Source organism: Scardinius erythrophthalmus, assembly GCF_964197995.2.
Source record: "Scardinius erythrophthalmus genome assembly, chromosome: 8".
NCBI lineage: Eukaryota > Metazoa > Chordata > Actinopteri > Cypriniformes > Leuciscidae > Scardinius > Scardinius erythrophthalmus.
In genome coordinates, this window is record NC_138228.1 from 32426788 (window position 1) to 32441791 (window position 15004).

At 34.4% G+C, this 15004-nt stretch overlaps 2 protein-coding genes across 5 annotated transcripts in view; both read right to left on the minus strand.

The window, feature by feature from the left end:
• Positions 1–644: 644 nt before the first annotated feature.
• Positions 645–3316, minus strand: cyba (cytochrome b-245, alpha polypeptide). Its single transcript, XM_081373052.1, has 6 exons — positions 3040–3316; positions 2568–2637; positions 2311–2385; positions 1994–2077; positions 1806–1887; positions 645–1234 (listed from the first exon to the last, which is right to left on the minus strand). Exons 1-6 carry the CDS (start codon positions 3095–3097, stop codon positions 1043–1045), a joined length of 561 nt encoding a protein of 186 aa, XP_081229178.1. The 5' UTR covers positions 3098–3316; the 3' UTR covers positions 645–1042.
• A 2438-nt stretch (positions 3317–5754) lies between these two features.
• mvda (mevalonate (diphospho) decarboxylase a) overlaps positions 5755–15004 on the minus strand; it is a 31269-nt gene continuing 22019 nt past the window's right edge. For all 4 annotated transcript variants that reach the window (XM_081373056.1, XM_081373055.1, XM_081373054.1 and 1 more), the window contains exons 9-11: positions 6929–7044; positions 6696–6804; positions 5755–6505 (exon numbers count right to left, since the gene is read on the minus strand). In XM_081373056.1, coding sequence (XP_081229182.1) covers positions 6416–6505; positions 6696–6804; positions 6929–7044 — 315 coding nt within the window. In that variant the 3' untranslated portion in view covers positions 5755–6415. The remainder of the gene's footprint in view (positions 6506–6695; positions 6805–6928; positions 7045–15004) is intronic.

Sequence of the window (15004 nt, forward strand, 5' to 3'; positions counted from 1 at the left end):
AAGCTTTACAGTGATAACAGGAAAATAATGCAACAAAGTTTGTTTAGGCTGTACAGCGGATCTACAAGAAATTACAAAAGTAGAAATGTTTAACGTGTTTAAGTTTGAGCAGTGTAAAAGTGGTTCAAACAGTATCAGATTGTATCAACCATGTGTGTGCCATAGGTGTCAAAAAATGTGTTTTGTTAAATTATTCTAAAGTTTTGAATGAAGTGTTTCATTTTGCAAAAGAACTGTGTTCTGCTACTTGTGTGTGAGGATGTGTGAATTGTGTGTAGTGTGTTGACAAAATGAGCATTGTTTTGTAAAACCGTGCTTAAGCAATCGTAAAAAAAACTTGAGAGGATCGCCCTCTGCTACTGGACCATCAAATGAACACAGAATTTTTCGAGCAAGATTAACTTCCTTGTTCCTTGTGTTGTAACAGTGATTATAAAAATATGAATATGTGGTTTATCTGATTTACCCTCTGTCATTACATAATGACAATTGTGCATTTATTTGCTTTAGTTATGAATATGGTGCATTCACAAAGAAAAATGTCCCTACATTTTGAAACTGTTTAGAAGTCACTCAACATTAGGTTATACACACAACACAAAAAAGAGGAAATGAAACTTGGCAATAATATAAATGACAAATAATTGAAAGAAGCAAATCCTGAGTTTATTGTAAGTACAAATGAACACATAACACACTCTCTTGAGATAAATAAACAAAATCACTGTTAACATTTTGACAGCATCCAAGTAAACATATTGTTCCTTCTATTATTATATTAGATGATAAAAATCGCTCCTCAGTGACAATAATAATGAAAATGGATGAAAGTAACAGGGATGTATAAAATTGATCAAGATCACACCCAAGATATTATAAAATAAACGCAATACAAGTCAATGCCATATCTCTCTCTCATCTATCTCTGTGTGTGTTTTGATGCAGTTTGTCAGTTTAAACTCATCATAAATGCTTCATATTTCAGTTACTTGCTGCTGAAGCCTCCTTGAATGATAGGTAAACTGTTTTCACACTGGAATCTTTATTCGTTGACGGTCACAGACATGGGATTGTCATACGCTGCCGTCTCTAGGTTATCCACCTTCTTTCGGCGGAGTTCGGGAGGAGGTCGAGGTGGAGGGTTTTGAGGAGGTTCTTTGATGCTCTCCCCAACACGCTTTGGTGGCTCTGTCCGGGGCAGTATTGGCTCCCAATGCTCTCCATGAATAGCTGCCTGTGATGCAGTACAACAATCATGTACAAAAGGCTGAATTTAATGCGAATAATCTTTACAACAAGTCCATATTGCCACACAACTAAATACATCCAAACATAGATGTTGTCCCGAGACTTCTTTAAGTGAGTTCATATGAGTCTAAGGAAGTGAAATACACTGTACTAAAATACTGTGGGATGGATCATCATACACTTATATAATCTGTCAGCATCACTTGTCAGCACAAAGACAAAGAACCATATATGTTTTTAAAGCTTGAGTTCACTCAAAAAGGAAAATTCTTTTAGAATTTATTCAGTAGAACTTAAAAGGAGAATGTGAATGTTTCACAGAATGTGCATATGGACTACATGTAACGTCATACGAGTTTGTGAGCAAATGACAAAATTCATTTTGGTTGAACTGTTCACTGTAACAGTTTGAAAGTAAAAAAGGGGATTTTACAAGAGGAAGCATCTGAACATGAAGCAATAAGATCTTCTTTTAGTTTCCTATCTTCTTTTAGTTGTGGTTGCATTCACATTCATTCAGTCACTGAATTAGTTTGGACCTGTTTGGAGGAACTTACCGAAAGGTAGATTAAACTGGCAATTGCTAGACACACACTTCCCAGAACTGTGGCTAACATGAACCCTCCAGGAACACACAGCCTGCAGGGTAACACACACAGAAACACAGGTAAGTTGCTGTCTTATCCCGCAACAGTAAAAGTTCATGGACCCATGACAACAACTGACAGAAGAATGACAGACTTACACAGCGTGTAAGAACGCTCTGATGTAATAGTTTCTGGTCAGGGGTCCAAAAGCCTTTACACATGCTGTGAAGCAGTACTGACCACTAAAAAATAAAATAAATAAATAAACAAATTATATATATTTATATATACACACATATATATTAAACAAAAAAGCCTCTCAAGAAAAGTGTATGATTCAAAGCACACAAGGAAGTTTTCACTATACAAATGACTCAGTCCAAAATGTTTTTATGTGGTGAAATCACCAGGCTGTACTTCCTGTAATAACTTACAGTCTCAAATGAGGTCAGATTGATACATATTAAAGACTTACGTTCTCTCAACGCTGGTGCCTTTGCCCCGTTTGCTGCGCGGATATTCAAGCAAACACACAAACACACCGGCAGCACTATCACAGTAAAGGATATAAATGTATACACTAGAAATACACTTAGGAACTTTACAACAAAAAAATGGTAGGCTACTTTATCAGCCGAAAGACTAAAAGAACAAATGACGAAAAGAAAATGAAAAATGAGGTCAAATCAAAGCCATTAATAGGAAAGATTCCTGCAGAGGTTGTAAGGATACATGCCGAACGCTGCAAACTGCCAGCCTCTGAACTGACCGGCCACTCCGACGATTCCACCAGTCGCATAAACTGCAACAGGAAAAAAGTCGCATAAACTGTCACACAAGCCTGCATTAACTGACAATAGGCCTATATATTTTTTAAGATAAAAATAGTAGACCAATATAAGAATTTAAACATTGTTCTTTCACATTTAACAATTAGCTCAGATAGCCTACTGAAAATCAACTTCTTGGTTTTAATATAGTCTAAATAAATAATAGGCTATAGCCTACAATAATAATAATAAAAAAAAACATCACGGAATGAACGGCCGCTTACAGTTTTATATGTTAAAACTTTTAGTTATGTAGTATTCAAATATTAATGGAAGTGTAACTTCCTCGTTTAAATGCTTTAGACAGCCAAAAAAAAAAACAAAAAAAAAAAACAGAATGAGATAAAGAATTAGAGTATAATGTGTGTTCTTACTGAGTCCAGCAGCCAGAGCTTGCTCGTTAGCCCACATAGCCCACTCAATCTTCCCCATGGCCACTTGAGTGCGTGCTGACACTGATAAATGAAGTATATTTTCAACTTAATTCTATAATACAAGTGGGTAGTGGCCAGTGTTTCGTAACCCCAACCCTTTCATTTCATCACTTCCGCTTTTACTTTGCTCTACGTTTCATCAAATTGACTCCTACCAGAGCCCGTCTACGGAGAGCCTTGGCACTCCCTATTCAGCCCCATTGTATTGATTTTGGTTGCAGTTCCATTATAATTCCACTGGGGGTGATCGCGAGCGAGTGCAGACTGAATGGGAGTCAATGGGGCTAGACGGCTAAATGTGTCTCTTTCACCCAAATGCCGTTGAGAAATCTCAGATTTTATTGTAGGTTTTGCAAGTTCAACATGGGTTATAGGTCGAAAGTTGAATGAACGAGTACTTATTTCTTTTCTATTTCTTACAGGTTGAGTTGTTGTTGCCCATAACACGCTAGCATTCTGCTAATGACGTCAGCATTCTGACGTCATTGACATTTTAAAAGACTTTTTAAACCAAATAAGTGACTCTAAAAAAATCGAACACCCAGCAATGTGTAATTTCTTTGCATCTCCTTTCGAATACAACATTCAAATTACTAGACAAAAAATTATATCCTGAGAAAAGTGGGTTTTGAGGGGTATTTCGCCATAGACCTCCATTCATTCTGCACTCGCTCGCGAGCGCCCCCGCATGGACAGAGACGTGTTACTGCAACCAATCCAGAACCCGGAAGTAAGCAGAGAGTGCCAATTCTCTTCCTATTAGACATTCTCTGCTCCTACTCCTGCGAGGACATATGACGCAAACTCTGAATCAGCATGCTCCACCTATGCTACATTCTCTATTGTAATCATTGTTCACAACTTATAATAATAACTGAGCTCATTGTTTCTGCCGTAAATTAATACTTTATTAGCTGCGTGATTTGTGTACATTACTTGGACACAGTCACCTCTGATAACAGATTCCTCTTAATTGTAATTTAGACACATGCATTTTCTGTAAAGTTGCTTTGAAACGATGTGAAAAGCGCTATACAAATAAATGTGAATTGAATTTAATCAAATTATTCAGTAAATTCGTTAAAGGCCAATTAAAGCGCTAGAGTGGACATGTCAATAAAGAGAAAGACCACAGGAGGCGGGACGACAGAGCTGGTAAGTCCCGCCCCTTCCGCTAACCCCACTGGACCTCTAGGTTGAAAAATCGTCAATGCAAGTGAATGTGAGAAAATAATTATTTTCTGGTCCCGTTTGAATTTTGCCATGAATGTGAACATATGTTGTCTGTGAATTTTTAATACAATTTTTTCGTGTGAAGAATGCTACAATTTAGCTGGTAGAAGTTTGATACGGTTAGACTTTGTGTGAGAGCACTTTGTGGACTACAACTCTTCGCTGCTTTCAGACGGGAATCTGAAGAAAAAACAGCCCATTTGGTTTGAATGGTGACATTTGGGTACAAAACACACAGACATCTCGATCTGTCTCCATAGATTATCGCAGCATTAGCACCGTGATTTGATAAGTGGAGGGAAAATGTGTTATGGGGTGACGTCACACAGGCGACATGTAGTCTTTCTCGTTATGTCTTTTCCACAACTGCTAGCCAAAGAATCATACAATATACTGTCAAACTCGTAATATGAAAAATTATATAAAAAATTCACAGACAACATATGTTCACATTCATGGCACAATTCAAACGGGACCAGAAAATAATTATTTTCTCACATTCACTTGCATTGACGATTTTTCAACCTAGAGGTCCAGTGGGGTTAGCGGATGGGCGGGACTTACCAGCTGCTCAGACGAGTTGAGGTCAAGACATTCTCTGGTCGAGTCTAAAATCGAAATGCTCTCTTGCAGCTCTTGTTTGTGTTACATTACATGCAGTAGAGTTTTTAGATTTCTTCAATGAGTTTAGATACATATCAAATTCTTTCTTAAAAATAAAAAGAAGGATTTTTTAAAAAAATGTAGGCTACATAAAAATGTGGCAAGAAAAAGTAGTACAATTACAAATTTAAAATGAGAAGGGTCTAATTAGATATTAAGTTTATGTTATAATACCTTTATGTGTGCTTTTCGTCAGCTGCTTTCAAAGCGATGTTATGTTTTTGTTCTGTTTTTTTTGTTTGTTTGTATTTTAACATAATTGACGCAAAAATACGATATGCTCTCGTTGTGTCGTGGCGACATCATGTGGACAACATGTGAACGTGACGTCTGATTGCCAGGAATTTACCGAGGTCTGAAGTGGAACATAATTTATATATTCCCACGCCAAACCTTGTCTGGAATGCAGTAGTGTGTGTGTGTGTGTGTGTGCGCGCGCATGCATGCATGTTTGAGCTGTTTTAAATGAAAGCATATCTTAAAATATGCCAGTGCGTTGTTTTGTCTTTTTTTTTAAAGGCATTTTTATAAAAGCCACTTAAATGTCCTGATTGAACTAAAAGACTAATCCTGGCTTAATCTAAGCCAGGTTTCACCGGGCCCATGTCTTTCTCTTATTTTATTATCTCCCCCATTCATTTTAAATGGATGGTCATTTCTGACTCAGATCAATGTTAGAATTAGTCTACAATCAGTCAGTTTAAAAAAAGAAATACAAAACCTGTCCTAATTGAAAGAAAACAAGTTGACAAAAAGATTGAATCTTGACTGAATATTTATTATAAGCTATGGTATTTTGTAGGCTGGACATTTGTTTGACCGGGAAAACCACAGGTGTGACTTTGTACCATTTAGTACAAGATAAAAGCATTTCAAAACAAACTTCCTAAACATTAAAGCACACTAGTGTGATACATTTTTACATTTTATTCAATATTGCCAAAATTACCCACAAATAATGCTTTTTGTTTTGGTCAAACATTTAGGTACATAGGCTCAGATAAAGGAGGCCTTTGTGGTGATTATTTTTCGAGATCTGAATGTGAGCAAAGAATTGTGGGGACTTGGCAGCTGAGATATGCAGCCTTACTAGGATGCAGCGTTCCGACTGAAAAGCACACCCATCAGCATGAAAAGAAAGTTGCAATATTCTTTTCTTTCCTTTTGTGGCATATATCCAAGTGAAACCATAGACATGCATGTATTTATGGGTGCTTCTAAATAGAAACAAAGATAAAAATCCCTTTTTGCAGACCATACAAAAAGACAAATCATGTCATCATTAAAAATCATTATTTTATTCAGAGTAAATGTACTCTTTAGACAACAATTTATATTAAAATATATTTACAAAGTAAAGTATATATTTATGCAAAATCATTTTCTTTTTTTCTTTCTTGATCTAAAAGGATCTTTAAGGTTAATCTGAGACTGCATTCTTCTTGGGCAGCCCGTCAACACCCAACAAATGATGGTTTGGATCCTCCACCACACATGGTCCAGGACCAGCCTTAAAACAGGTTATGCAGCAATTATGATAAAACAGGTATGATAAAACATTTTGCACTGACACAGAATTCAATAAGGGTATAGTGTTACATAAATATAGTGAGACAAACAAGGTATTTTATTTCTTTTTAAAGAACTATTAGATAATAGATGAACGTGCCTTACAGTTAATGCAGTTTCCAGATACTTACCTTAGTGCTGATTATGTAGTGTATGCCCTTTGGAGTTGGCTCCATATTAAGGTCTCTCTTCAGCTCCTCAGAGAGGTCAGCTGAACATACAGGAAGACCTCTGACAAACCTGCAAATTAAAGTTACTGCGTTGAGTTATAGGTTGATGTGCTTTGTTTTGTGAAGAGCTGCAGTGTTTGTTTTAATATGTCAAAGTAAAAATATGAACAGCATGCTTGATTTTAGCAACTTACTCTGATCCATTGGCTTCTGAGGGAAAGAAATGACGAACCACCTGTACAAACTCTGGTACGTGCTCTTGCAAGGTGTAAATAACAGCATTAGGACCAGCATCAAAGGTATATGCCACCTAAAACAAGACAAAAGGTGCAAATACATCAATCCACTTACATCAAAATAAAGGAGTATGCTGAGATTTAAAGAAAGAGAATTTTATATAGTATATACAGTACAAAATAGTATTTAATGTGCACCGTCTAGGGTTCATCTTAAAACCATACAAACATTCCACACACTATCAGAGTCAACAGGTTAATATGGGGCGCCGTTTGTAAAGCGGCTCACGCTGAAAATAACAGCAACATTTTGTCACATTTAGCTTCAAACAATGTTTAAAAAACTGGTATGAATTTTTGACGGTCACTTTTTACCACATTTACAACAATATTTGTCAACTTAGAGATATTTTAAATAGTTAAATCTAAATATTAAATGTTACACCTAAATGTTAAATGTTAAATCTAAATCTAAATCTAAATGCTAAATCTAAATCTAAATGTTAAATCTAAATCTAAATGTTAAATATAAATATAAATATAAATGTGAAATCTAAATATTAAATCTAAATCTAAATGTTAAATCTAAATGTTAAATCTAAATCTAAATGTTAAATCTAAATATTAAATCTAAATCTAAATGTTAAATCTAAATGTTAAATCTAAATCTAAATGTTAAATCTAAATGTTAAATCTAAATCTAAATCTAAATGTTGAATCTAAATCTAAATGTTAAATCTAAATGTTAAATCTAAATCTAAATCTAAATGTTGAATCTAAATCTAAATGTTAAATCTAAATCTAAATATTGAATCTAAATGTTTGGGGTGAAACTAAATATTTAACTAATATGCAAATTCAAAATGCCGGTAACAGGAAGTTCCAAAATAAAAGCTCGAGGTGGTCAGTGTGTGTTTATAGCATGGTTTATAGTGTCAAATAACGAATAAAAACCATCTCATCCGAGGAAATGGACTCTTGGACATAGATTATCGTGATAATAACTACCTAAAATAATAAACACGTTTGGAGAAACTGTATTTGAAGAGTATGCTAGTGTCACTTTTATGAAAAGTGCGGGACTTATGACCTGTAGCCATAATAGCCAGCCACTAGGGGGCTCACTTTGACTGAATGTCATGTCATCGCTCTGTCATCACGAGACTCTACAGTTTCTCCAAACGTGTTTATTATTTTAGGAAGTTATTATCGTTATATTATAGTTATTATTATGAGATGGTTTTTATTCGTTATTTGACACTATAAACCATGCTATAAACACACACTGACCACCTCGAGCTTTTATTTTGGCACTTCCGGCATTTTGAATTTGCATATTAGTTAAATATTTAGTTTCACCCAAAACATTTAGATTCAACATTTAGATTTAGATTCAACATTTAGATTTAGATTTAGATTTAGATTTAACATTTAGATTTAACATTTAGATTTAGATTTAACATTTAGATTTAGATTTAACATTTAGATTTAACATTTAGATTTAGATTTAATATTTAGATTTAACATTTAGATTTAGATTTAACATTTAACATTTAGATTTAACATTTAGATTTAGATTTAATATTTAGATTTAACATTTAGATTTAGATTTAACATTTAGATTTAACATTTAGATTTAGATTTAATATTTAGATTTAACATTTAGATTTAGATTTAACATTTAACATTTAGATTTAACATTTAGATTTAGATTTAACATTTAGATTTATATTTAGCATTTAGATTTAATATTTAACATTTAGGTGTAACATTTAATATTTAGATTTAACTATTTAAAATATCTCTAAGTTGACAAATATTGTTGTAAATGTGGTAAAAAGTGACCGTCAAAAATTTATACCAGTTTTTTAAACATTGTTTGAAGCTAAATGTGACAAAATGTTGCTGTTATTTTCAGCGTGAGCCGCTTTACAAACGGCGCCCCATAGGTTAACTATATACTACACTATACTAAATTATATCATACCATTCCATACTATCCTATTGAAGGATCTAAGGATTCTTAATAGCAACCTGTTTGTGCAGCTTCAAGAGAGCAACATATATCTGTTGTACTTTATTTGTGTTGTTACTTTGTTTCCTTCAAATTACTTGCTATACCTGTATACTAATTTAACAAATTAGCTGGCGATAGAGACATGGAGCAGGGACCCCTGATACAAAATGTGTCAAACAGAGCTACACTGACGTTCAAAAGTTTGGGGTCAGTAAGATTTTTTTAATGTTTTTAAAATAAGTATCTTCTGCTCATCAAGGCTGCGTTTATTTGATAAAAAAACAAAAAAAAACAAAAAACAGTAATATTGTGAAATATTATGACAATTTAAAATGACTGTTTTCTATTTTAATATATTTTCAACTGTAATTTATTCCTGTGATCAAAGCTGAATTTTCAGCATCATTACTCCAGTCTTCAGTGTCACATGATCCTTCAGAAATCATTCTAATATGATGATTTGATGCTCAAGAAACATTTATGATTATTATAAATGTTGAAAACAGTTGTGTACAATGTTTTTTCTAAATTCTTTGATGAATAGAAAGTTCAAAAGAACAGCATTTATTTAAAATAAAATATTTTCTAACATTATAAATGTCTTTACTGCAACTTTTGATCAGTTTAACTCATCCTTGATGAATAAAAGTATTGATTTATTTTATTTATTTTCCCCAAAAATAAAATTAAAATTCTTAATGACCCCAAACTTTTGAACGGTAGTTACAAAAGCTTTAGATTTCAGATAAATTATGTTCTTTTGAACTTTCTATTCACCATAGCATCATGAAATAAAATGTAAATAACTGTTTTCAACACTGATAATAATCATAAATGTTTCTTGAGCATCAAATCATCATATTAGAATGATTTCTGAAGGATCATGTGACACTGAAGACTGGAGTAATGATGCTGAAAATTCAGCTTTGATCACAGGAATAAATTACACTTTACTGTATATTCACATAGAAAACACTTTCTGTAAAGCTGCTTTGAAACAATGTGTATTGTGAAAAGCGCTATACAAATAAATTTGAATTGAATTGAAAAAACAGCTGTTTTAAAGGTACAATATGTAAGAATTTTGCATTAAAATATCCCATAATCTCAAGGCCAGTGTTATATATTTTGTTAAGTTGATTACTTACAATATCCCAAATGTTTTCAACTATTTTTAAATCGTGAGAAAATTGCGATTTTTAACCAAGGAAACGGGGCGTTAGAGCAGGGGGGAGCTGGGAGTCGCCAGTCAATTGTGTCATATCCGCGTTACCCTCGGTTTCCGCTCGTACTGCGTGGAGTCCTGGACAAATGCGGAAGTTGTAGTTGTAGCGTCTATCAAGCAACAAACGTTAGCTTGTTTCGTGCAGTCGTTATGGAACACAATTATTCTTTACCGATTGCAGCTGGTTCTGTCGACATATCTGTCAATATTAATAGAAACCAACCATACAGCCACAACCAACAGTTGATTAGAACTATGCACATTATTGTTGCACATGATTAATTGTCTGTATGTTACTTTTCATTGTTAAAATTGAGATTTATGTATCACAACAAATATACATGTTGCAGTAAAAAAAAAAAAGCACAATTCATTAGTTGTTTACAGTTGTTTTAATCACAATTATTTTAATGGGTTTGCAATCATACATTTTAATTTTACTGTCAGATGGACAATTAAACATTTACCTGAACTTTAGCTTTAGGTGTATAAACATTTTAATTTTACTGTGAGATCAAATCAATGAGGGTGCTTCTGAAATTAGTGAGTGAGGGTGCTCTAGTAAAGTGCAGATGTAATGTATAACTAATGGGTCCACAATAACACGAATATGTACAGAGAGAGTCTGTAAAGTCATTACTTTTACAATTAGTATAGAATAGAATAGAATAGAATAGAATAGAATTTTTTTTAAATATTTTGATACCTATATTTTTCTGTTAAAGGAGAATTCCGGTCAATTTTAACATTGAGCTCATTTTTTTGTAAATTTGGAGTGCTGTCAATACAGAGAACAACGACAAAAATCGGTGTTGCCTACACCTTGTTATCCTCTTTTTAAAATTTGCACCCTGTTGACTTCAATGGGGCAAGTTTTAAACCTGCTTTTAGCCTCTTAACATCCTTGATGTGTCATTACAAGTGCCCAGCCATACAAGTGATTCCTTCAGAGTGAACACGGTGAATCTGACTGCAGTAGATGTGAAAGATATGAATAAAAATGATGTTTATTCAGCCAGCGCAAATACCTGTATTTTCTTCCTGTTTTCAGTCGAAGTCCACAGTAGAAGATTGTCAAGTTCACGCACATAGGTTATCACGCGAGTGAACTCGACAATCGACTACTTCGGACTTCGACCGAAAACAGGAAGAAAATACAGGTATAAAATCCAGTCTATTTAACGGATCTTCTATCGCCCTATAATCCATCGCGCTCTTGAAGGTCACTAAATTCGAGGCTTTTGGTCATACCTAGGATATCCAGATCCACCAAAGGAGGGAGAGCATTTTCACATTTAGCTCCAAAACTCATATAACTCATTCATATAATACTTTTAATCTTACAGTTAAATCCGACCTCTAGTTCATAGACGCCAGAGGAGAACTGGCCCCCGACTGAGCCTGGGTTCTCCCAAGGTTTTTTTTTTTCTCTCCATTAGGTCACCTGATGGAGTTTTTCGGTTCCTTGCCACTGTTGCCTTTGGCTTGCTCAGTTGGGGATATTTGGGGATATTTAATTTAATTAATCAATCATCAAATACTATTGATCAGCATTACCAAACGTGGACATTCTACACTAGAAACAAACATTGATGTATTATTTTAATTTAATACTGTGAAGCTGCTTTGCTACAATCTGTATTGTGAAAAGCGCTATATAAATAAACTTGACTTGACACACACACACACACACACACACACACACACACACACACACACACACACACACACACACACACACACACACACACACACACACACACACACACACACACACACACACACACACACACACACACACACACACAACAATATCAGTTCTTCTCACATTGCTAACTTGACGTTGCAGCCTCTTATAAGACAACTAAACTCATACACTGTTCGTTTGTTGGCCAGAGGAGAACTGGCCCCCCGACTGAGCCTGGTTTATCCCAAGGTTTTTTTTCCTCCATTCTGTCACCTGATGGAGTTTTGGTTCCTTGCCACCGTCGCATTGGCTTTTGAGTTGCTTAGTCAGGGACATTTAATATTCAACGATATTATTGATCTGCCTGCATTGATACCATTATATGAGAACTGAAAACTGGAAGATGACATCACGGTTTTTATTTATAAATAAATAAATGAATAAAAAAAAAAAAAAAAAAAAAAAAAAATGAACTAAATTAATAACTTTTTTACAACAAAAATTAACCATCACTGCACTTACTTAAGCTGGTCTATGACGCTATTTTTTTCTAGAAACAAACTTTGTTGTATTATTTTCCTGTTATCACTGTAAAGCTGCTTTGAAACAATCTGTATTGTAAAAAGCACTATATAAATAAAGGTGACTTGACTTGACTAAACAAAAAAGTTATTCGGTTACTCAATTACATTTTTCTGTTGTACAATATGTAGGCTGTCACTCCGTGGTGTTATTCCAAACTATTTTTTTTGTTTTGCATATGTGAAGGATGCTTTTTTATGTGTGGATATTGGGATTTTTATTTTATTATACTGTTTCTTTTTTTTTCTCTGTTCTGAATAGGCCTACCATTAAATTGAAAGGATTTAGAGTGATGGGAAGTAAAATACATGTTTAGGGGAGACCGGATATGGTTGTAACATGGGGAGAGTTGTAACACCACCAATGAGGGATAAGCTAGGAGTCCTTTCATTATTTACCCACTTCCTCCCAGATCCCATATGAATGGTTGTCCCCCTATAGTGTTTAGAGTTTGTTAATTTACCAGTTTTATTTACCAGTATTTTACATTATTTCATTATCTGTTATTAATCTAATAACAAAATGCGACTTGTACACCAAAGCGACTTATGTTTTTTTTTTTTTCTCAAAAATGCAAGTTTGACCTGATACGACTTATTTTCTAGAAAATACAGTAAATAATAAAATTGAGCTGTAGCCTATTATTAAAAAGTGCATTTACAATGGGGACCATTTGCAACAATAAAACAAGCATATTATGTTCATTATTCTCACCCACATTTATTTATAATTATGATGGGGTCCTTGGAAAATTCTCTTTCCTCTAAGAAGACCCTGACTCTAAAAGCTAAAGTTTGAAAACCTCTGCTCTAAAACAAAACTTTTATTTCAAGGTTAAATATAGCCTCGAAAGAGCGCAAAGGCCACTCATGTCAAGAGTTTATACTTTGTTAATGAGAGGATTCGCAAGCAAACAGATCATTTCATTAGTTACCCACTATCTCCCACATCCATATGAATGGTTGTCAAGGGTGTAAATAGTTACATGCAGATTGTATAAAGAAAAAACTGAAAATTTTTAGATAAGAATGTAATTTTAGGACTAAAAGTATATTTTGTTTTGTACTTAAACTTTTGCAGATAAAATTATATAATTTATATTAGATTCAATTATAGTTTCTCAGGCAAAATTGGGGTAGTCATGGCCTAATGGTTAGAGGGTCAGATTGGTATCCCGAAGATTGTGGGTTCGATTTTCAATACCGACAGGAAATGACTGAGATAACCCCCAATCACTCACTAGGCGCCGTAGTGAATGGCTGCCCACTTCTCCGGGTGTTTGAGTCCACGGTTTGCAGTGTGTGTGGGTTCACTACTCCCTTCAACTGCTCCTAATGTGTGTGCACTAACTTGAATGGGTTAAATGCAGAGGACAAATTCCAAGTATGGGTTAGCAGACTTGGCCTTCACACATCAGACACTTAAAATGTGATGCATTTTTAAACTGATAATTTCAAACAATAAGTTAATACGGCTAGCTAAACACTGGCTGACAGGGGTGGAGTAGGTTGTACCACATCTTTAAAAAATGTTACAACCATCCCCTTACATACAACTAAGATCAGTTTCTTTTTAATAATATTACAGAATGCCTAGACAGTGGAAAAGAAGGGCAGATAGATGTGTGCCTGCCAGTGTTTAAAAAGAGGAACTGGTGAGGTTTCAAAGAAGGGCAGGTTAATCAGATCAGTTGAGATGACAATGTTGAAAGCCAGTGGTGAGGATTCTGAGACCATAGACAATTAAAACTTGTATGTGTCTATGTGGAGCCATTTGGCAACTCAAAGCCTAAGGAAGTGTTGGTAAAATGTGCCCACCAAGCCTACACTCTAGAGTTAAAAACGCTGAAACATTGTTACTCTGAGAATATTCACAGATATAGTTTTTTTATTAGATTTTCACGTTCTTTACACAAATACACTGCAGTCGAGTGTTCATTAAGCATAAATACCGCTAAGGAAGTTTGTTCTAGTAGACTAACTTACACATGCACATCCTCCTGAGTCAAACAGTAAGTGGATTTGAGCTGTGGTCAATCACAGAAAGAGGCATTGTTTTGTATTGTTCTTTTGGATTGTTTTTGAAGTTTATTGCATGGTGTGGCTGCTGTTTTTGCTTCTTTTGTCTAATTGTTACAACTTACCGGTAGTGGGGTAGATTGTAACTAACATTGTACACCATGTATTTGACATCAACTTATAAGGGCTGTGATATTCTTACAGAGGTTTGAATGGGTGCCTTTTGTAGTAAACAAATGTGTGTACTTTGTATAAAATTCAGTTACAGACGCTGAAGCTAAAGGTGTTACAACCATAGCTGGTCCCCCCTATAGTGTTTAGAGTGTGTCAATTTACCAGTATTTAACATTTCTGAATCTAATAATAAAATGTGACTTATACACCAATGCTATCAGGTTTTTTTTTTTCAAACCCAAGTTTGACCAGGTGTGACTGATTTTCTGGAAGATAAGGTAAATAATAAAATTGAGCTTATTATTAAAAAGTGCATTTACAAATTTACAAC

Coding starts and splice junctions, on each gene's coding strand:
- cyba (XM_081373052.1), bottom strand. CDS start 3,097: ATGGGGAAGATTGAGTGGGCTATGTGGGCTAACGAGCAAGCTCTGGCT. Junction 2,638..3,039: donor AGCTCTGGCTGCTGGACTCA/GTAAGAACACAC, acceptor TTCCTGTTGCAG/TTTATGCGACTGGTGGAATC. Junction 1,235..1,805: donor CCAGTTTAATCTACCTTTCG/GTAAGTTCCTCC, acceptor ACTGCATCACAG/GCAGCTATTCATGGAGAGCA.